Below are 24,334 nucleotides of genomic sequence, written 5' to 3' on the forward strand. Positions count from 1 at the left end.
ATCAAGATTCAGAGTTGCATGCTCTACCAACAGAGCCAGCCAGGTGCCCCAGTATATGTTTAACTTTTAAAGAAACTGCTAAGCTGTTTTCCAAAGTGGTTGTACCACTTTACAGCCCCCCAGCAGAGTATAAGTGTTCCAGTTGCTCCACATCCTCATAAACAATTGGTATGGTCAGTCTTTTATTTATTTTTTTTTTTAATTTTTTTTTTCAACGTTTATTTATTTTTGGGACAGAGAGAGACAGAGCATGAACGGGGGAGGGGCAGAGAGACAGGGAGACACAGAACCGGAAACAGGCTCCAGGCTCTGAGCCATCAGCCCAGAGCCCGACGCAGGGCTCGAACTCACGGACCGCGAGATCGTGACCCGGCTGAAGTCGGACGCTTAACTGACTGCGCCACCCAGGCGCCCCTGGTCAGTCTTTTAAAATTTAGACATTCTAATAACTCTGTAATAGTTCTACTGATTTTTTAGCTTAAGGAATCTTCTCTAAGCTAAGCTAAGGAATCTCTTAGCTTAAGTTGTCTTCTCTCTCATACTTTGTCCTTTCTTTTTGTGGATTTATTCCTTTTGATTAGTGGAATAGAATAGAGTTGAGAAATAGATTCACACAAATATGGACAATTGACTTTGTACAAAGTTGCAAAGTCAGTTCAGTGAAGAAAGGATAGTCTTTTCAACAAAAGGTATTACAACAATAGTACATTTATTTGCCAAAGAATGAACTTCAACCTGTAGCTCATACTTTATACAAAAATCAACACAAAATAGATCAGTAACTTAAAAGTAAAACCAAACTGTAAAATGTTTCAAAGGAAATGTGGGAGAAAAATCTTGATGACCTTGGGTGAGGCAAAGTGTTTTTAGATAATGGCATCAAAAGTGTAGTCCATAAAAGAACAAATTGATGGGCTCAAAATTAAAATGTCTTGCTCTGTGAAAGATGTGTTAATGGAATGAAAAGACAGGTTACGGACTTGGAGAAAATATTTGCAAAATAGAAACATCTGACAAAGGACTTCCATCCAGAATATATGAAGAACTCCCAAAACTGAACAATAAAAAAATACCTATTAACCACCGCGGGGGGGGCCGCCAGAAGATTTGAACAGAAACTTAACTGAGGAAAGCATATGATGGCAGAGAGGTGCATGAAAAAATATTTAACATAATCATTAGTGTTGAGGGAAATGCAAGGTGAAACTGCGATGAGATGCCCCTGCCTCTTAGATGCCTCTTAGAATGACTCAAAACAAACCCCTGACCACACCAAGTGACAACACAGATGGAGGGCAACTCGAACTTTCACATATTGTTGGTGGGAATGCAAAATAGTCCAGGAACTTTGGATAAGAGTTGAGTGGTTTTGTTTTTAAAGTTAAACATTTTTTACCAGATGTCCAGCAGTCCTGCTTAGATATATACCATAGGGAAATGAAAGCTTGCCTGCACACAAAGACTCGTATGTGCATGTTTATAGCAGCTTTATTCATAATCACCAAAAACTGGAAACAGCCCAGATATCCTTCAGTAGGCAAATAAATAAATTGTGTTACATTACTCAACAATAAAAAGGAACCAACTATTGATAAACGCAAAAATGTGGGTGAATCTCAAAAGTCTTATGGTAAGGTGAAAGATGCCAGTCTCAATACTTTACAATTCCATTTATATGCCATTCTGGAAAAGGTAAAACTGTAAGGATGGAGAACACATCAGGGTCTGGCAGAGGTTAGGGGCGGATGAAGGGTCTGACTACAAAGGGGCAGCCCTGCTTTCTTTGTTCCTGTAAGTTTCTATTTTCCTCTTCAGTAGACTCATTTCCTTGGAGTGTTTCCCACCTGATTTTCCACAGTGGCTCACCACTGAACCCTTTAGCTTGGCTTGATTGTGAGCATTTTGCTTGGATTGAGGGAGTGGGGGGAAATGGTTGTGTGCTTATTCCCAGATAAGTCTGGGAATATTTCTTATGGTAATGGATATGTGATACAGTACTCCTAGGGATGGGAGAATGGGCTACATCACCCTATAGTGTCATTCTTGCTTGAAAAATATATCTTTGCTACTAAAACCTTACCCAGAAGAGAATAATAGATTACACAGAGCTTCTAGATTTTGATGTGGGTTAGAACTGAAAAATGAGATGTCCTTAAACTCTTTTTCCTTCTCTCTTTGATAAGTGATATAATGTGGTTTGGACACTCAGAGATTCCTAAGATTCCAGGTTCTGGTTGATGATTTACTGCAAAATTGCTTATAAATTGAAGTAGAAAATGTTTTGCAGACCTGGCAGCTTTCTGGCTTCACACCCATTTGTCACCCAGCATTTCCCTTTGTGTATAGAACAAGAATTAATTAGGCTGCACTGCAGGAAAAGTTTATGGCTATAATTTATATAGGATGAATTTCTTTTTAAAGAGACAGCATTGTTTTGTTATACCTATATACATATAAGTGTGTGTATATATAAAGTGATTTTTTTTTTCTCTTAAAACAGTGTCGAGCTTCTGGAATAAGCATTCATTTTTCTGCTTAACGCAAGACATTGGTGGACTAGATGCTTTTATAGTGATTGCCTTCTGATCAAACTGTTGGTTGGTTTTCTGTTTCCTGTTTTTAAATTCATTGTGTGCTAGTGAGCAGCACTCAGTTGTAGGTTTGCATTTTCAACATCGGTCAGACTTGTTTGGTTTCCAGAGCTTTGTATTCTTTTGGTCTCTTCGAAGACTTAGGATTCTGCCTTTTTTTTTAGGGTCTTGCTCATTCAATTAATGTTTTCATAATCAATGCAAGTCAGAACTTGCAATTTGTTCCTGATTTGCACATTAAAGAGCTCCATTAATTAAGGATCCTGGTGTTTGGCATGTTCCCGCAGGATCTGTGCATTATTTACATGGTGAAAGTGTAAGATGCACGCTTCGCAGTTGTAGTGGCAATTGCAGTTAATCCTGCTTTTTCTCTTTCTTTCTTCTTCTTTTTTTCTTTTTGCTTGTGAATAACAATTAATTCACAACTCATTGAAACTCCTGAGGGATACATTGGACCAAAATAGGAACAAGTGATCCAAATGAGAGGGCCACAGTGGAAGAGTGGAAAGTAAATCCTTTGTTTAAAAGGGAAAAATCCCCCTGGAAGACATAGAGAATTTATGTGTTTGGTTTTTGTTGGTTGTTGCACTTGGCTGAATGTAGGAGGCCATAATAGCGTGGAGTTGTAATTGTTTACTCAGATTTTGCAGACTTTTTTTTTCCCGCTGCGTAATAGTAGTTATATTGATAAATGAGGTTACCTTTCATAACCCACATGACCCCAGAGATTTAGACAAACATACCCCTGTGCTTATGTCAACTAAGCTGTTTCACAATATTCCTCTTTTTAGTTGCTTTTTCATGAAATCACTTTCCATAGTGTTTGGGTTCTGTTATAACCATTTCTTTTGGAAGCCTAGTCCGGGCAAAGGTGATCTCCATCTTGTTGTGAAGGAGAGTATAAAAAGCAGCTGGAAGCATGGAATCAGATCACTGGTTCAGCAGGTTCCTCCTTTCTGGTCTCAGCCATGGCTAATGCTTGTCTATTCGTAATGCATTTTCCTAATAGTAGTTAGTCTAGTTTTAAAAATACTATGAGAAGCTGCAAAGCATTTTCAGGAGTACAGACATTTTTTTCTCTGATATTTATGAAACTTGCTAGGGATTTTGGGGGACTTAAATTTGTCCTTATGTTCTTCTGTTACTATAGGTGTGCGTGTGTGTGTGTGTGTGTGTGTGTGTGTAAAATCTTTACATATATTTTTTTAAGTGTGTGTATATGTAATATTCACAGTAATATTCACTGTAAATATGTAATATTCACTGTGTGTGTATATATATATATAGGTATGTAAAGGAAAAAGTGAAAGTTCTCCCACTTTCCCAAATCCTTCTCAGAAAAAACAATGAGGTTTATTATTCCAGACATTTTAATATGTATATATTTTCTTCTATGTATATATTTTTTTCCGTTGAGTTTTAGCGGAAGTTTGATGAGGAGAGGGATTGGGGAGACCAGTCTGAGGAAAAAAAAAAATACATAGGCTGTAAGGTTACTTAAGAATTACCTCTAACTTTACCCCAGGTAAGTTTGTCCGTATGATTTGCTTTGAAAGTTTCCTATACCTGAACTGCACTTAACTTTAACTTGAGTTCTTTGGTAATTTTTAATTAGCTTTCATATAGTATTGATTGTTTTGCTTGGTGTTTAATTTCAGATCTACCACATTCTGTTTTTTCTTGAGGCAGTTGGATAAATTAGCCTCTGGATAATATCCAGAATGCTACTATTTTGAAAAGAGTTCTTACTAGCTATTTATACTATTTCATACAAGCAATATATAAATTTTTTTTATTTTTTTAAGTAATTTTTATGCTCAATGTGGGGCTCAAACTCACAACCCCAAGATCAAGAGTTGCATGCTCCACCAACTGAGCCAGCTAGGTGCCCCATACAAGGAAGATTTATATAGGTAGACAAGCTGTTTAGACAGTCTTAAAGAGTCTTACATTCTAAAGATGGTACCTAGGGGCGCCTGGGTGGCTCAGTCGTTGAGTTTCTGACTCTTGATTTCAGCTCGGTCATGATCGCACATTTCATGGGATCAAGCCCCTGATTGGGCTCTGGTTGACAGCAGGGAGCCTGGTTGGGATTCTCTCTCTCTTTGCCCCTTCCCCACTCACGTGTTTCCTCTTTCTCTCAAAATAAGTAAATAAACATTAAAAAAAATAAAGATGGTACATAAATGTTACGTGGTGAGGGTTGGGGGCAAGGGCAGAGACAAACGTTGTAACTCAAGTTCTAATTAGAAAGCACTTCTGGTGTCCTCAGTAAGGTTCATAAGGTATAAGAACATGAGTGAAAAGAAATCAAATACAACAATTTGAGAACCAGGATGATCAGTTTACTTCTATCTTGGTATTGTTGTGCAGTACAATGCCTTTATACTTAGAAATAATAAAAACAGCTCCCATTTAGTACTTTTGCACTATTGTTCAGGCACTGTATTAAGTTCTTCACAAATGTCTCCTTTAGTCCCCACAGCAGCCTGTGAAACAGGTGCTAATGACTGTGTTACACATGGAAGAAGTGAAATCTTGGAGAGGGTTAAGTAACTTGCTTAAGGTCACCCAGTTAGTTGGAGGCAGAGGCAGTGTGGAATCCAGGGTCTCCTCTGCTTCACAACTTCTGCTCTTTGGCCACACCACTCAGTCACAGCGCATGCAGTTTAACTCTCTTGTCTGTTGTTGTTGTTGTTTTTTAAGTATGAGGGACTAAAGAAGTGGAATAAATGCCAGAGCTTGAAGGATCATTGAGGCAGGAGCAATATGGAGATGAATTTGTTGTAAAACAGAAGTTTTAGAGTGAGTAGTAATTATATCCTTCAGTTTTTCTCAGATCTTTCCCACACACTGCCTTTCAGTAGGAGAGCCAGAAGGGTCCTGGGGGTCAGCTCATCTAGTCCCTCTCCTGTAGGTGGTAAGCCTTTTTTTTTTTTTTTTTAATGATAGAGAAATAGATCACTAGGGTTTTCCTTATAACTATGATATACATTCCTTATATAAAATTCAGTAAATGACCAAAGCAAAAGTAAGTAAATAATCTTCCCTAATCCCAGCATACTTTCAGCCCTTTGTTGTATGGTATGTATCTTTTCCAGTTTTCCCCCCATTGTGAGTATGTAGTTAGAACTAAAGTGGAGCCATATTCTATATTCTGTTTTGCAATATAGATAATAATTTTAAAATAATTTTAAAATTAATTACAGTCATCATGCCAGTGTGCCATTTCTATATCCTGGTTTTTTCTACTTAGCAAAGATTATTAATATTTTTCTGTGTCATTAAATATTCTACAGCATTATTATTATTTTTTTTTAATTTATTTTTGGGACAGAGAGAGACAGAGCATGAACAGGGGAGGGGCAGAGAGAGAGGGAGACACAGAATCGGAAACAGGCTCCAGGCTCCGAGCCATCAGCCCGGAGCCTGACGCGGGGCTCGAACTCACGGACCGCGAGATCGTGACCTGGCTGAAGTCGGACGCTTAACCGACTGTGCCACCCAGGCGCCCCTACAGCATTATTTTTAATGGCAGCATAGACTTTGCATCATCTGGATAGTTTAACCAGTTCTTTATTGTTGGACATTTGGATTGTTTCCAGTTTTTCATTTTTATAAATAATGTAATAAACATCATTGTTACTAAATCTTTACTTACATCCATGATCAGTTTGTTGCATGAAATAAATTTTTAGATGTGGAATTAGTAGGTGTTCTAAGGATATGTGAAATTTTAAGGCTTTTGATCTATATTGCTGGGTCACCCCCCAGAAAGGTGGTATCACTTTAACATTCTTACCTTCTTTATATGAATGTCAGTTTCCTATATCCTTGTCAACACTGGATTTTATTGTTTTGTTTCATCTTTGTCACTTTGATAAATAGAAAATGGTTTCTGCTTATTTCAGTTCACCTTTTTTTTTTTTTTTTTTTTAACATTTATTTAGTTTTGAGAGAGAGCACAAAGAGGAGAGGGAGCCACAGAATCTGAAGCAGGCTCCAGGCTCCAGGCTCCAAGCTGTCAGCACAGAGCCTGACATGGGGCTTGAACTCACAAATTGCGAGATCATGACCTGAGCCAAAGTCAGTCACTCAACCAACTGAGCCACCAAGGTGCCCCTTTAGTTCACATTTTTAAAAATTTACACTTCCCAGTGTTTCATGAGGGTAAACATTTTTTCCCTTACATTTATTGGTCCTTGGCATTTCTTTTGTGAATTATACAGGGGAAATTTTAAACTAGTACTAGGGATAGCTGATCCCCTTATCAATCAAACTTATGACTACCTCTAATTTCCCTGGCCTTTGTTTTAATCTGTTTCTCCTTATTTGATTTTCTGTGGACAGGAAGAATTACTTTACCTCAGAAGACCTCTTTGTATTATTGAATATATATATTTAATCTTCATTACATTAGTAGTCATAAAAGTAAAATGTGTAGTAAAAATACCTTTTTTTCTTTTTTTTTTTTAACGTTTATTTATTTTTGAGACAGAGAGAGACAGAGCATGAACGGGGGAGGGTCAGAGAGAAAGAGACACAGAATCTGAAAGAGGCTCCAGGCTCTGAGCTGTCAGCACAGAGCCCGACGCGGGGCTTGAACTCACGGACCGTGAGATCATGACCTGAGCCGAAGTCGGCCGCTTAACCAACTGAGCCACCCAGGCGCCCCAAAATACTTTTTTTTCAAACAGTATTGTTCCCCCTCCTCCCCAACAGTACTGAAATATGTAACATGGACTCTGAAAGTCTTCTTTTTTCCCGACTGTCAATAGTACTCTTCAGAGATAACCAGTTTTAGCAATTTGGTGTATATCCTTCCAGACATTTTATGTCCATTTAAACTTAAAAAAAAATTTTTTTTTTTATGTTTATTTTTGAGAGAGAGACAGACAGACAGTGCGAGAGGCAGAGGGGCAGAGAGAGAGGGAGACACAGAATCCTAAGCAGGCTCCAGGCTCTGAGCTGTCAGCACAGAGCCCAACATGGGGCTCGAACCTACAAACCGTGAGATCATGCCCTGAACCGAAGTCGGACACTCAACCAACTAGCCACCCAGGTGCCCCTAAACTGTTTTTAAACCATAAATGACATCACACTTTACATCTTTCCATGTTAATGAATATAAATCTACCTTTTCTTCCTTTAAAAAAAAAAAAAGCTTGGCTATCTTTGTTTTCTTTTTCCTGAAGTATTTTAAAATTAATTACAGTCATCATGCCAGTTTGCCTTTAAATACTTCTTTTTTTTTTAAATGTTTATTTAATTTTGAGAGAGAGAGAGACAGTATGAGTGGGGGAGGGCCAGAGAGAGGGAGACACAACTGGAAGTATTGCCTCTAAATACTTCTATAAATGGCTCTTAAAAAATGAGAATGTTTCTTACATTGTCATCTCACCTAACCAAATTAATACTTCCTAATAATCCTAATGATATGCCCTCTCCACATTCAGATTATTTCAGTTATTCTCAAAAGTATTTTATAACTTAGTTTATTCAGAACAAGTTCCATTTATAATTATCCTTTTCAACAGCTACATAGAAAGTTATCTGGCTAAACTAAATTAATTTAACCAGTCCCCTATAAATGGACACTTAAGATGTTTGCAGGTTTTTATCTGTTATAAACAATGCTAAAAATAGTGTTTTTGAACTTGCCTCTTTGCTTTCTTATCTGATTACTTCATTAAGATTAATTTCTAGAAATGGAATAGTAGGGTCAGGTGGTATACGTGTGTAAACCTTTGATACATTTTGCCAGGTTGCTTTCTGGATATGTCGTGCTAATTAAACTCTTATCAGTTGTATATGGAGAGAGCCCTTTTCCTCCCATTCTTGCCAGCCTCAAGTAGTATCAGAAAATATCATGTTGTTTTAAGTCATGGGGTGTGTGTGTGTGTTTGGATGTGTGTGTGTTTTTAATTTAAGTGAGGCCAAGCATCTTTTCTGATTTCTGAAATGTTTAGCCACTTGAATTTTGGACACTATTAATCATTTTTTAACATTATCTTTTTCAGATTAAGCAAATATCCCTTTACTTTGCCTTATTGGACTTGCCTTCTGTCCATATGATTTGGCCTTCTTTTGCCCACTTTGTTTTTTCTAATGCAGAAACCAAATTTGGACATAACATTTTAACAGAGCCTCGCTAGTATTTTGGTTTGTGTTTCATTTTTATCATGTAGTGGTAATGGGGAGGGCAGTTTTATCATCTTATAATTGAAAATTGCATTATACTTTGTTTTCCAGATAGTTTTTGACACATAACCATTTAAGGATACATTGATCTAGAAAATGAAAAATATGTAGTTCTTTCTAAAGCTTGTAGTAGTATTTCATCTTCTTCATCAGTGTGATGGCAGTTTGATAGTACCCACCTCAAAGGGTTATTGTGAGGGTTGAAGCGAGATATGTAATAACTAGGTAGGAAAGTGCCTAGGCTAGTGCCTGCCACTTTATGGGTTCTGTGTTGTTAACTGTTAACAGTGATAGTACCATCTTTTCTTAGGCTGTAGCATTATGGCCAGGTATTTGTTTCTTTCTTCTTAAAAGGGTTATGTAAGTGAATACCAATATTATACTTACGGTTACTTTTTGAAGGCTTGAAATGCACATATAAACGCATGCCAAGAAAATTATTAGGATGCCATTTTTATTCAGTTATTCATTCAGCAACTTGCAGCCTGCCATTTGCCAACACCAGTTATACCAAGGTGATTTGTTTACAATCCTTGCCTCAAGGAGCTCATAGTAGGGTGTGGAGATAAACCTTTTTTTTTTTTTTTAATTTTTTTATTAAAAAATTTTTTTAACATTTATTCATTTTTGAAAGACAGAGCGCAAACAGGGGAGGGCCAGTGAGAGAGGGAGACACAGAATCTGAAGCAGGCTCCAGGCTCCAAGCTTGTCAGCATAGAGCCTGACGCGGGCTTGAATTCACGGACTGTGAGATCGTGACCTGAGCCGAAGTCGGCCGCCCAACCGACTGAGCCACCCAGGCGCCCCCTTTTTTTTTTTTTTAAAGTTTATTTATTTACTTTTGAGAGAGAGAGCACAAGCAGGGGAAGGGCAGGGAGAGAGAGAGGAAGACACAGAATCCGAAGCAGGCTCCAGGTTCTGAGTCTGACACGGGGCTTGAACCCACCAATCACGAGTTCATGACCTGAGCCGAAGTTGGACACGTAACTGACTGAGCCACCCAGGTGCCCCTGGATAAACCATGTTTAAGGCATAAATATTTAAGTGTTTTTACATGAAGGCAACCTCTCAAAGTTTCCATTTCAGGTTGGCAAATGAATAATGCTTAGTCTTCCTAGTATTAAAAGAAACACAAATAAAAGCAATCTTTTATTTTCTGAGCCTCATTTTAACCATCCAAGTGGTGATTACTATGTCTTCATGTGAATGCATTGTAACATTTGTTAAATTCTTAAATCTGATATGATGGTCTTGAGACTCTTGGTAGTAGCCTGTACATCTTCTAGTTACAGGAAAAAAGTTCAGTTTGATTACTGTTGCTTTTGTTAACAAAAGTCAGTTTGTTGAGGAAACATGCTTGTTGACGCTAGCAAATATGTAGTTCACATTTTGTTGGCTTGTCAGCACTTAGATTTGGAAATGATAGTGTAATTGGAAGTTCTGCCATGTAACTTTGGCATCATTTCTCTGGAGCAAACATATTTGTTGAATACTTCTTATGGCCCAACACATACACTTCTTATGTGTTGGATGCCAGAGTGACAGGACGAGGTCCGTGCTCTCAAGTAGCTTACGATGTGGCAAAGTCAGACTCTGTACGATATGACATGTGCTGTAGCCGTAGTGTGACTGAGACTGAGACAGGAGTGATCCATTCAGCCTGGGAATCCCTGTTTTCAGACTCATCCTATAGAGAGAATTTGGACATTTATGTGAGGAGTAGTTTCACTGCCTAAGAGGCTGGTTGTTTAAAGGCTTTTTAATTAGAAAGGATCAGACTATTTTATATGAAAGAGACAGGGTTATGTGGATTGTGATTCTAATTTTATTTTGAATAAGTTTTCTTCAGTTTACTTTAAATTTCAATAATATTTTAAATTATAAGAGTAATATATGCTTATAAAATATTTGAACAGTTCAAAAATGTACCCAACAAAAATGAAAGTATCCCTTCTCTCCCTTGGTAACTCTCGTTAGACAGTGTAAACAATTATTTGTATATAAGCTTGGGTTTTAAGTACCTTGTATTTTCAGCATTTATTCTTTAATTTAACGGGGAAAAATAAATTTCCCTTTTTAGGAAAGCACGGTGGAGCAGTGGAGGTTGTCTGGGGCCTGTTGAGTGGAAGGTAACTGTAGTGGATTTCTGGAAGTACATTGATCAGTTAGATTGCTGTGTCCTATAGGGCTTTTTAAGGATTTATTGACACACTTCATCAAGGTATTTGAGAGAGTATTCAGGGAAACCTAAGAAATTCTGCAGTTCTTTTCCCTTCCTTATAAATTCATGCCTGGTCAGAAATTACAGCTTGAGTGGGATGTCCCTCCACAGAACTCAAATGCACACTATCTATCATGTTACTTAGTGTGGCAGTAATGTAAAATGTTAAGGATTTTTTTGTTTTGTTTTGTTTTTTGCTTTTTGCTTCTCTCCATGAGGGGACTCACCCAACATATTTTATCATACGTCTCTTCCTCTCTCCCTTATTTCAACTTCCACTTACTCCCCCAATTCCCCACATCATTCTCTTAAGAGAAAAAAATAAGTTTTGTCCACTGAGTCCTCTTTCTTACTTGATTTAATATGTCTTGGGTTGAATGTTTCTCACAAAAACACTTTGCATTCAGAATTAGCCTATCAAACCGTTTCCTCCATAGACTCCTCCATAGACTGCACGCCTTCCGCTATGGTGCCCCCTGAGGTATGAAAACTCAGGGCTGCCTTTGGCTTAGCCATCATGCTTTTAGAATATAAGTCCCCATGCTCTGCTTTGAAAAGTTATCCTGGTGGGTATTTTGGACCATTAAAAAAAAAAATTGTACTTTTGGTCCACAGAACCAACCAACCAGCAGAGACAGAACTCCTTATACTATTCCAGTAAAAACCATAGTCCTCATGATGACACATCTACTTACCCAAATCTGGGAGTACATATATGCACACGCCTGCACGTGTGCAGGATACATGGATATATCAGAATTCTAGTTGCACACACATTGGAGATGATAGCAACTCATCCATATGGTTGGTGTGCAGGAATTTGTAACCTGCAGTACTCTTTCTCCCTGGTGACGCCATTCTGCTTGGGGAATATAGAACAAGCCCAAACAGTAATACTGACAGAGTTCGGAATTATGATACAGTGGAGCCTTCACGTAATTCTTTGTTGAAGAAGTTAGGGCCTAAATGTTAAGGCTTATTGTTATTCTGAGTTGATAATCTCTGCCTTGCTTTAATAATTTTTCCTCATGCCTGGGTAGCCCGCGAGTTGCACAATAATCACTCACACAGCTTTGTAATCAATGCCCAAAGTAATAGGATTCCTCTGGCCACCGGCAATTAATAAATTTGTGTCTTTTTTAAAACACTAGCAAGTCGGGCCTGAAATACGACTGACTGGCTCTCCTCATTTGCATATTTATTGCAGTGGAAAAATTCTTACCAGATGATTGATGCCGAGCCTGCCTCTTGAATTCCAAGCAGCACATTATTATGAAATGAAAAATGCCGGCCATACAGTTGATTAAAGTTGAAGACAGTGGAATCGGTGTTTTTTAAGATTGTGGGAGAATTAAAGGCATATTTTAATAGATGTTGACAAGAAGTGAACTAACAAAAGCAAAGCAAAGGATTTGCTTGAAAAGATTTAATCAAACGTCTTTCTTGGGGGATTAATTGCCGGGGATGACTAGTGCAAGTGGCAGGCTTGTGTGGATTTGAATGAAAAGTATTGTTCTCAGACCAATATATCGTGTGTCATTTTGACCTATAGTTTAGCTCTGGTTCTAGAGTTACTTTTGAAGGAGAAAAAAATGCTCTTGTAATCTATACATCCTAGTTCATAGTATTTATCTGGGGTAATAGGAATGTGGGAGTTATGTATACTTGTACATAAATAATTGTATGTTTTCATGTTTATTTTAAAAATAACTGTATAGATATTTAAAAACTGATAAAGTAAGCTTTATTTTAGTTATAAATTCACTGTCACCATTCCCTCTCCAATCCCCTTGCCAGAAGTTGTGTTACTGGTTTATAATCTAATTAATGAACTGTGTGCCTGTGTCCAAACTTATTCTCTGCCTACAGTTTTGTTTATGTTGAATAGCCAAGATGAATCAGGGAAAAAAATAAAGCTGTTAGGTGAAAATGGTTTTTAGATTGGTGACATTTTATATATAGAATGCTTGCATATGGGTAGCATGTAAATGAACACTTAATACAGGAATCTGAATACCAGTTCAATCCTAGCACTGTCGAGCAGCATAAGTGGAACTTAAAGATATTCACCATGTGAAAGCTGATGATTTTTGTTTGATAGTCATACATTTTCTATGTCCACAGCATTTAAAAATGTATAAAATGCCTTAACCTGTAAAAGACATGTTTCTTATTTTTCACCTAAATTCTGTGAGATAAACAGGCAAAGGATTATCTACATTTTACGGATGAAAAAATTGAGACTCAGAGATTAAATTGGTCCACTCAGTATAAAATGACTAGTTAGTAATTGTTGTCAGTTAGCATACAGGGCTCCCGACCCTTAGTAAAGTACTCTTTCCATTGATTCTCTACTTAGAAAATCATTCCTAAAGCCAGTGCCCAGACGCTGAGGTTGTATCTTGATAATATGGTGAGGCATATGTCCTTCTTAATCTCCTCTTAAGGGAAAGGCCTCTGGAAGTGGACCATGTAGGACAAAATAAACATATATATCCTTGACAGTCTCCATTTGTTTTGTGGCCCTGTGCCAAAAGGGAGAGAGAAGAAAGTATATGCTTCTTTGCTGCTTTTTTAACTGCTAACTCTGACAGTAATTAGGGAAAAATTAGAGGTGAATTAGAAACCACTGGTTCCATTCTCTTTATTTTTCATAGGGTTGAACAAATAGAATTTAGTCCGATATGAATGACAAAAAGAGGGTAGGGTTTGGTTTAGTTTGTTTTTTAGGCTGGGAAGAATTATCGTTGGATTTGAATCTCCGGGAAAGTCTTTCCTCACTCTTGTCAACTGTGGCTATGAGGAGGCCTGTCGCATCCAGCAAAGGATTGTCTGTTGTCTCTTCAGATTTTACATAAAATCTTACCAGAAGAAAATGTAACCCTAATATTGCAAAGAAATGAGAATTGGGTTCTTTTCTTTTCTTCCATATCCCTTTACAGGAAGCTGTCCATGTGTTGGCCACTGGTGACTTTACTTTGATAAACATTTTTTTCTTTTTCTTTATTTCTTCTTCTTCTTCTTCTTCTTCTTCTTCTTCTTCTTCTTCTTCTTCCTCTTCCTCTTCCTCTTCTTCTTCCTCTTCCTCTTCCTCTTCCTCTTCCTCTTCCTCTTTGTGTGTGTGTGTGTGTGTGTGTGTGTGTGTGTGAGTGTGTGTGTGTGTGTGTGTGTGTGTGTGTGTGTGTGTGTGTGTGGTTAGAAGCACAGAATTGCAGATTTCATCTCTTCTAGGTCTCTTGACACTTTGATGCATTGTGGTGCTATCCCTGAATGGAGCTTAAATACTTCAGGGCTACTTTCTGACTGGGTGAAGGGGTGTATAAAATGAGAACATATGAGAGAGTATTAACAGAAAGGCACACTTTGATTTACTGATATTGGCTCTCTGCTTTCTTGTTGGATTGATATGCTGTCTAATATATCTGCAATGGATTTTTTTAAACTGACTTGAACAAAATAAAAAGGCTTGTATAGCTACTTGAAAGTGGCCCTTAAAAGTAGTAGTCTTTTCGTTGGATGTTTTCACACTTCTTGGTTATGCTACATGTTAGAGTCAAATTATGACTTGCTCTTGGGGGCAAGCAGCTATAAACATTACAGACTCTGCTTTGCAGCTTCTTCCCTGCATGGTTCTTGATTTCATATTTTAGATCATGGACACATGATACCTCAAGGAAGTCAGGGACAGACACTTGGCTTTTCTTGTTCTTTTAAATTTTTTATTGTAAAAAACACATATCCTAAAATTTACCTAACATAAAATTTATCGTGACCATTTTTTTAATTTTTAAATTTATTTCTAATTTTAATTCTAGTATAGTTAACATATAGTGTTATATTAGTTTCAGGTGTACAGCATAGTGATTCAGCAATTTATCCTGACCATTTCTGAGTGTACAATAGTGCTCAGTAGTGTTAAGTACATTCACATTGTTGTGTCACCAATCTCCAGAACTTTTTCCATCTCATAAACCTCAAACTGTATACCCATTAAAGTCTGCATTCCCCTTTCCCCCAACCCCCGGTAACCCCCATTCTACTTTCTGTCTCTATGGATTTGACTACCCTAGGTACCTCATAGAAGTGGAATGATATAGTACTTATCTTTTTATGACTGGTTTATTTCACTCAGCATAATGTTCTCAGGGTGTATCCATGTGTTGTAAAAGTGTCAGAATTTCCATCTTTTTAAGGGCTGAATAATATTTCGTTGTTTTTCTTGTTCTTTTTTGACTAAGCTCAAGATTGAAGGATTATAGATGATTTTTTTCTATACAGAGATGAACGGGGATGATAGAATCATTTATTATCCTCTGGTCTTGGGATCACTTGAAAGTGTTTTCTTTTTTAGTTATGGTAAAATGTACATGACATGAATTTCCCAGTTTAACCATTTATAAATGTATTGTTCAGTATCAAAGTCCATTCACACGGTTGTCCAGCATTACTACCATCCATCTCCGGAACTTTCTCATCTGAGTCAGAAACTCTTATCTATTCCCCTCTCCCCTGTACCACTGGCAACCAGCATTCAGTTTTCTTCAATGAATTTGACTATTCTAGGTCCCTCGTGTAAGTGGCATCACACAGTACTTGTGCTTTTGCAACTGGCTTATTTTACTTAACATAAGATTTTCAAGGTTAGGTCTTGGGAGTTTTAAAAACTACTTTGCAAATGTGAAATAAGTTTGTGGTTTCACTTTGGAAAATATGGGCTCCGTCTCAAGATGTAGCCTTTTCTAGAAAAGACATTAAAAACTGTGATTAACGCTAACTGAAGTTTGTGTGGGCTGAAGTCCCTGTCGAATGTAAAATAAAAATGAATGTAGGCATTGCTAAATGAAAGTAGGGATGCTTGTGAGGTTACAGTTATTTAAGGGAAAGGAGGAAGGAGTGATAGAAGCATGGCCAGAGATGAATGGACAGCTATTAGTAATAATAAGAATGGAAAATCACACGATTTAGCAATGGATTAAATCTATAGAATAAGGGCACCAAAATGTCAGTGATCTATGAAAACACATTATACAGAAGAGAAAATCAGACAAGGGAGAAGTATTAGGTAGGAAGAGAAAAGTTCTGTTTCTGATGTGGTATATTTGGAGGACTGATGGAGCATCCATGCGAAGATTTTCTTGCAGTTGCTGGAAGTGTGGAAGCTCGATAATAGGAGAGACGTCTGAGTGCTATCAATGCATAAATAGTGATTATCAGTGTCTAGTTAGCCCCTTTAGTAGGCTTAGGCTGACAAAGAAGGTAAGAGTTCAGTTCTCAGAGGGCCAGTTTTTATTCTGAAAGTTCTTAGCCATAGACTGTGTACTTAATCCTGACCAGCTTTATTACAAACGCATCCTGTCGGCTACGAGAAGAACCAGGTAAGAACGTGTTCTAGATGTGAAAAATTTTAATACAGAATTCAGTACGGCAAACAGTAAGTCATTAGCTTGGGTTTTCATATGTGAACAAGAACTTTTCATGTGCGAGAGAGGGGCACCTGGGTGGGTGGCTCAGTCGGTTGAGCATCTGACTTCGTCTCAGGTCACGATCTCGCAGTTCGTGGGTTCGAGCCCTGCATCAGGCTCTGTGCTGACAGCTCAGAGCCTGGAGCCTGCTTCAGATTCTGTGTCTCCCTCTCCCTCTCTTTGACCCTCCCCTGCTCGCACTCTGTTTCTCTGTCTCTCAAAAATAAATAAACATTAAAGAAATTAAAAAATGAAAGAATATGTATGAGAGATTGAGTGAATAATTTGGCACCTCAGACCATAGGCAAATGAGATCTCCTGTAGGAGGGTGGTGGCGGCGGTGACAGTGGTGGAGGTAGGGATCCCAGGACAAAGTTGTGCTGTTTGGAAGAGAAGGAATTGCTTAAGGAATTGATTGATAGAGGGATAATCCAGGAGGTTGGTGGCTTGTAGAAACTAACACCATAGGGGAAAATGACTGGTTATGATGACAGGGAAGGAATTTGTCAATCTGACTAAATTTAAGAACCCACAATTTATTGCAGACCCTTCCCTACACACCTTATGTATGTTACCTCGCCTGTTCCTCACAACAAGCCTGTGAGTTAGGCACTGTTATTATCTCCTTTCAGGAATTTGGTATTTCAGAGAATTCTTAGTCTGTGGGTACCCTGTGCCTGCCCCCCATCCTGGCCAGAACTGCTCAGGAGTCATGAGTTATAGTCGTTGCCTATTTTGGAGAATTGTAGATAATAAATTGTTCCTTCTCTGTGCTCTATTTCCCAGGTCACAAGGCCCTTAAAGCATTGTTGAGGTCATTGGTAGATCTTCAGGAAGAGTTACTTTTCCAGTATCCAGACACTAGATATCTAGTAGATGGGACAAAGGCCAAAGCAGAAAGGTAAGGAAAGAATGGAGCTATGGAGTTGCTTATTTTAATCTGAATAGTTTCCCATCATTTATGAAAAAGCCAAATCCTCTGCAGGCAGATGTCAGACTTACTGTTAGTAAAACAGAAAGAGCCTCTTATATTTAACTGGTGGCCAGGATAGCACATAAATTGGGAATAGGGTTTTTCATTTTTATATTTACTTGGACTTGCTCCCCTTTGTGGGCATCTGCAAAACGCTTGCCTTCTCTTTAGATTTGTTTAAATTGGGAGATAAAAGCACATTGTTAATATTCTTTTTTTTTTTTTTTAATGTTTATTTATTTTTGAGAGACAGAGCACAAGTGGGGGAGGGGCAGAGAGCGAGGGAGATACAGAATCCGAAGCAGGCTCCAGGCTCCGAGCTGTGAGCACAGAGCCCAACGCCGGGCTCAAACCCACAAACCATGAGATCATAACCTGAGCTGAAGTCGGACGCTCAGGCAACTGAGCCACCCAGGCACCCCAATATTCTTAATTAACGTTTATGAAGCCCTTTGTGCCAATACCATGGAATTGCTGGTCACAACCATTTCCTTTTCAGTGAGGGAAGAAGTAGTTATTTTGAAGGGTAGAAATTTTTCAGAAAAGAGCAGAGTAAACCTGTTTTCTGAAATTGTCACATTTGATGAAGGATTTCCCCACACCCCCCTGTACCACCCATTGTTTGAACTTGCTGTGTATGGTACCTGCTTGCTTTTTTTTCCCCTGGGCTTATCTTTTGCTTATTCTTTTCCACTGAGTTAGTTGCAGGGATAATAAGTAAGCTCACATTTATTGAGCACCTACTATGTGTTGGGGTCAGTAGTCCATTGAGGGCAATTGGCTTGATAGGTGGAGGTTGTATTACTTTCTCATGGAAGTTGCATTTATTGCAACACACTTTCCGTTCTGCTGCCTACCCCTTTGAGTTTTCTTCACATTTGGCTCTCTTCCTGTGATTAGACTACTATTATTCAGCTTTCCTGAACAATTCGTTACAGGGAGACACATTGCCCTTATTGATTTGGGGATTAAGGTCATAAAAGTATGATTATGTGTTTAATTTTTAAAGACCCATCTTGTAACAGTAGAGGCCTGGTTCATATGCATTTCTAATAATGTTTTTACAACCTCATTTATTTTTACGGTTTGCTTACCTTTTAAAAAAATATTTCTAAGCCAGTAGTTTTTATATTTATTTGAAAAGTTACATGAGTTTTTGATTGACCTCATGAACATTCTTTTCAAACAGAAAAAGCCATCCTCACATCTATGATGTTATTGAAAATGTAGACAGAATAGGGAAGGCCTAAATACTCGACATCATGTGAGCTTAGCTTTTTATTTGGGTAATGTTTGTTTTCGTTGGACTTAGTGTTCTTATTGGTTTTCTAGTGAGGAAGAGATTTCCAGTGAAGATGAAGAGCTAGTAGAAGAGAAGAAGCAGAGAAAGGCCCCACCAAAGAGGAAGCTAGAAATGGAGGACTATCCCAGCTTCATGGCTAAGCGTTTTGCCGACTTCACAGTCTATAGGAACCGCACACTTCAGAAATGGCATGATAAAACCAAGCTGGCTTCTGGAAAACTGGGGAAGGTGTGTGTGTGTGGGGGGGGGGTATGCGCGCACGCGCGCATGTAAGTACATGTGTGTAACAGGTTGTGGCCACCTGAAGCAGTTTTAAGAAACTGGAACTACAGCTCATGCATCTTATATTTATGTAGCTCATTATAATGTCATGATGTAATAGTAATCGGTCATTACTGTAGAAAATTTACTGAACTCCCACCATTGGGGTTTATACTATTCAGACCTGGGATTTTAACTTTATTAGAAAGAATATTTTACTAGAAATTATGGCCTCATAAGTGTTCAGATGTTTGGGAACACAAACTACTTAAAGAAGTAGATTTTTAAACAGTTATGAAAGATGCAGAAGTTACTCTCTGGGTATAGGAAAGTAATACAACCTGCTTAAGACTAATTTTTTTTTTTCCCCTGAGAACAGTTACAGCCATTCAGGAACTCGGTCTGTAATACAAAGTCCCTCCTGAGAGGAGGATCGTCTGTTTCTCTGCTGACACAGAAAGATAGAGAAACCAATGTAGCTGCCTTCAGCACACACTTTCTGCATTATCTGACACTGGTTAATGTTGCAGGGTTTTGGTGCCTTTGAACGCTCAATCTTGACTCAGATCGATCATATTCTGATGGACAAGGAAAGATTACTTCGAAGGACACAGACCAAGCGCTCCATCTACCGAGTTCTTGGCAAACCTGAACCATCAGCGCAGCCTGTCCCGGAGAGTTTGCCAGGACAACCGGTAAGAGCTCTGTGATGCTGGGTGATTACCGTGAGTAGTTTCTATGAGGCTAATTAGCTGAAAAATCTGATCACCTGCTTGTAGGTGTCATTCTTGGTATAAGAAGTTAGTGAAAGAAAGGGAAAAAGCACTACTTTACTGGATTGCTGACAAAGTAAGAGTATATGGAAGGACAAAATTCTTTTAAAATGGAGCTATTGTTAACTTCTGTGTAGTCTTCTCTTATTTTTGAGTTTGATAGGAGTCTGGTAATGGAAGCATTCATAATCCAGTTTTTATAATTCAGTTTTAAAGCTGCTTCTTTGGAAATGTCAGTATTGAAGTGAGTGTGTACTTTAGGCTTTATATTGGACATGTAGATACTACAGAAAAGGATCCAAAATTAGAACAAATTCTTTTGTTTAAAGGAAACTTTTATTTATAGAAACATATACTTAATAATTTTTTCAAAATTCAAAAGAATTTAAAATGAAAAATAAAATTCCGCTTCTTAGATTGAACCAATGTTCACAGTTATAACAAGCTTTTTCTATTCATATAACTATATACACATATACCACATATATCTATATAGAAATATGGTTACATATTTTTAATTAAATGGAATGGATATGTGTATTTATAAATATATAAAATATTATAAACTATATGTAAAATCTTACAATTTTTAAATTTTTTTTTTCAACGTTTATTTATTTTTGGGACAGAGAGAGACAGAGCATGAACGGGCGAGGGGCAGAGAGAGAGGGAGACACAGAATCGGAAACAGGCTCCAGGCTCTGAGCCATCCGCCCAGAGCCCGACGCGGGGCTCGAACTCACGGACCGTGAGATCGTGACCTGGTTGAAGTCGGACACTTAACCGACTGTGCCACCCAGGCGCCCCACAATTTTTAAATTTAAATTTTCCTAGAGATCGATTATATAGAGATCAATTTCATTTTTCCTAATGGCTACTGAACATTCCCTCTTATGGGTGTGTACTATAATTTATTTAAACAGTAGATATTTTTGTTGTCTCCAGCTTTAGAGACAGTGCTATTGGAAACATTAATGAGCATTTATAGTATGTGTATTTGTGTGGACATATGGATAGATTTCTCAAAGTGGAAATAGCAAATCAAAGAGAGTACACGTTTTTTTAAAAGTTTATTTAGGGAGAGAAAGCATGAGTGGGGGAGGGGCAGAGAGAGAGAGAGAGAGAGAGAGAGAGAGAGAGAGAGAGAATCCCAAGCAGGCTCCACACTGTCAGCACAGACCCCAACGTGGGGTTCAAACCCACAAACTGCAAGATCATGACCTGAGCCGAAGTTGTACGCTTAGCTTAACCTAGGCGCCCCCACATTTTAAATCCTGACACGTGTTACTGGTTCCCTCCAGAAAGGTTGTATTAGTTCCCATTTCCACCAGCTGGGTTTTCTGGCACTGATTGTTGCCAGTTTTAGAAGTGAAAAATGGTGTCGTCTTATTTTAATTTTCATGTATTTAATTAGAATGAGGTTAAACATTTTTATATGATTATTGATCGTTTATGGTTCTTTTTCTGTCAAGTGCCTATTAATGTTTTTGTCTACTTTTTTATTGGAATGTTTTTGTTCTTTAATTTAAGAGTTCTTTATATCTTAAGGAAAAGTGCTTTGACTGTCATACACATTATATGTAGTAGCTACATTACTTCAATAACCTTTTTGGATTCACTCCTTCCTCTTTTCTCCTTGATTCAGGAGATCCTTCCTCAAGCCCCTGCCAATGCCCACCTGAAGGACTTGGATGGAGAAATCTTTGATGACGATGACTTTTACCACCAGGTATAATTTTCATACTCTTTTCTTTTGTTACACATCAGGTGTTAGCATTTTAAAACAGCTCATAGAATTCTCTGGTCTACTTTGGAAGGAGGATAGAGTCAGGGAGTTAGAAGTACTGTCTTCAGAATTGACTTACTGTGTAGTTCTGAATCTGTTTTTCCTTTCCTGTCTTGTATTTTTCCTTTTGAAATGAAAACAACTACAACTACTTTGTTAGTTGCTGCAGAGTATAAATTATGTGTAAAACAGCTGAGCTTCTTCGAGTCAGGTGGTTCATTCTTTCTCAGACATTTTTGAGAATATTAATGTAATAGAGGACTTTTTGCTAGTTATTTGGTTTCTTGTACTATTACTGTTAGATTGGGATATGGAGCTAAAGGGCTGGGATCCCAGAGTTCTTGAATTGAACTTCTGGTTCTACTACCTATTAAGTGTCTTGTGTTTTGTTGGGGGGGGGGGGTGCCTCTTCAAATCAGTTAAATATATATTGAGATTGTCTGCTACCATTGATTATAATTACAGTGTAATGTTTTGAAGACAGAAAGAATTGGTAGAAGTCAAAATATGGCCTAGCTGTTGATCCCTCTTTGCAAATGTCCCTCAGTTCTTTCCCTTGATATTATTGTCTGCTGGCATGCTGCTCTTTTTAATGATGCTGGTGACTCTGAATGTAGTTTGGGCTATTCTAAAGAACTAAAATATTTTCCTGTAATCCTGGGTCTCCAGGTAAGTTATACTTAATGAAATCTGCTTTAGGATGTACCCTTTCTATCTCTGGGAATCAAGGAGGCTATTCAGCAGTGATGCACCAGCTTTTGTTGAGCCATTATTTATTGAGATACCCTTTTTTTCTCTGCTGAATTTTTAGTGTATTAACTTTGCCAAGGAATTTCAACTGCTTGTTGAAGGTTTAGCCATGATGTATTATGTATTGGGAATATGAAGGAAAAAATTTGGGAAAATTACACTACAGGGCCAATAGAACAGGTGATTCTATATAGGGGATACCTCTGAGTCTTTGGCATTAGAAGAGAAAGAGACTCTCTAATAATCTTTCTGTTCACTCTGGAGTGTTCAATGAAATTATTGCCATAAGTGAGTCTTAAAAGTAATGATGAGAGGGTGTAAGAAAGAGGATTGGTGTGGCCTCAGGTGTTCCTAGTCAGAGGTCCTGATTCTTTTTTCCTTTTCTTCTCTTATTATATCCATTTGTCAGAAGAGTAGGGAACTCTATTTTGTTCTAGAGTGTCTATAAGGAATTACCTGATATGGGATATTAATGCTGTATAACTGTGTGAGATCATGGGAGACAATCAAAAATGCTCCAGTCTTCATTAATTGAAGTGTACATTGTTCGATGGAAAGTGCATCATAAATTAAATAGGCTTAATAAAATAAACTGAAATTACTGGGGAGAAAGAAGTTGCTTCCACTGGCAATCCTTGGTCTGATTTTTTTTTTTTTCCTAGAGGTCTGTTTAAAAAGAAATAGCATTACTTGATTGGCCCTTCATCCCAATTAATAATTTTACCTTCGATAAATTCTGATTTCAGAGTTATGACTAGTCACATCTTAGCTTTTCCCCTTGCTGGTTAATTGGGGTGCTGGGGTTAATCTAAATTAAAACTTAAACTAATAGAGGTCAGCAAGGCAGCTGAAACACCTGAGTGAAACAAATGGGGCTGCCAGGCGCAACTTTATCTTGGCCGTTTCCCAAGAGGGAAGTGGCAGCAAATTGGAGTTGTTTCAGCCTTCTGTAAAGGTGAATGATGGGTGACACTTGTTAATGTACAGCATCTCCGGAAGCATTCCAGATTGCTTTGCTGCTGCACCAACTGCTGCCATCCATGCACAGTCAGTAGGAACTGGACCAGTTGCCAACATCTGGCAGCACAGCAAGGAATGGGTGCAAGTCCTGAAACCCCGCAGATTCTAAATATGGTGCTTAGAACTGTGCAGGCTTTAATCACTTACCACTCTTTGGCAGCGGGCTCCGACAGCTTATCCTAGCCTCGTACATCACATCCCGACATCTGCTGAGCCGCAAGGCAGCTGCACATTCATTTTCTCTTCTTGCCTTTTCTCTTTGCCTCCTATTCCTCTTATTCTTCCCACTTTCCCCCCGCCTCCCTTCAGTTTTCCTCTCCCTCCCCAATATACTTCTTGGGAGAGATGATCTGTGAAGATTACTGCTTCATTGTGTGCAAGTAATTGTGGTGATGCCAGGCCCTTGACAGACACAGCACAGCACCTGTTCTGCTGACCTGGTTAATTTCTTCTGTTGAGTGGGATTTGCCCGAGATTGGAGCTGAAGCCAATTCAATGATAAGGCTAAAGAAAATGGCTGTATGTTTTCTGTCACCTCCCAATTAAATTGGCTTCATAAAGTGCTTTCCTTTATTTGTCAGGGTAGTAAGCCTGAGCTAAGTGTTGCATTCAGAAGTGGCACAATGTATTACAATGGGCCTGTGAGTTTTCATTTGTGTTTTTTTTTAATGTGGTCATATGGAAGAGCTGGGTGGTGAATATAATACACTTCGCCTTTTTTTTTTTCTTTTAACCATACTTGAAGCCAGACTCTTTGGGTCCGTGTTTTGTAAGGAAGAGATTATAGCCACATTGAATTTTAATGTTTCATTGTAAGGGTTTAAAGGCTTACTTGGTTAATTCAGGCTGTGTAAATGCCCTAACTACTGAGAATGATATTCAGGGTCAGAATACCCAACATACACACACACACACACACACACACATTCATTCATTCTCTCTCTCCCTTTGTTTCATAATGGGCCTTTAATTACTACAACTTTGAAAATATAT

General features: G+C 38.2%; 1 protein-coding gene across 2 annotated transcripts in view; it reads left to right on the plus strand.

Moving 5' to 3' along the window:
* AATF (apoptosis antagonizing transcription factor) overlaps positions 1-24,334 on the plus strand; it is a 106,486-nt gene that overhangs the window by 21,251 nt on the left and 60,901 nt on the right. The window contains exons 5-9 of one of the 2 annotated variants that reach the window (XM_040455121.1): positions 17,262-17,376; positions 18,781-18,979; positions 19,543-19,707; positions 21,431-21,514; positions 21,769-21,840. In XM_040455121.1, the coding sequence (XP_040311055.1) occupies positions 17,262-17,376; positions 18,781-18,979; positions 19,543-19,707; positions 21,431-21,514; positions 21,769-21,825 (620 nt within the window). In that variant the 3' untranslated portion in view covers positions 21,826-21,840. Of the gene's footprint in view, positions 1-17,261; positions 17,377-18,780; positions 18,980-19,542; positions 19,708-21,430; positions 21,515-21,768; positions 21,841-24,334 lie in introns of those variants that run through there. The other variant, XM_040455119.1, reaches the window with a different exon arrangement.

Source organism: Herpailurus yagouaroundi, unplaced genomic scaffold (genome assembly GCF_014898765.1).
Source record: "Herpailurus yagouaroundi ecotype Mexico unplaced genomic scaffold, PumYag 215, whole genome shotgun sequence".
NCBI classification, from domain to species: domain Eukaryota; kingdom Metazoa; phylum Chordata; class Mammalia; order Carnivora; family Felidae; genus Herpailurus; species Herpailurus yagouaroundi.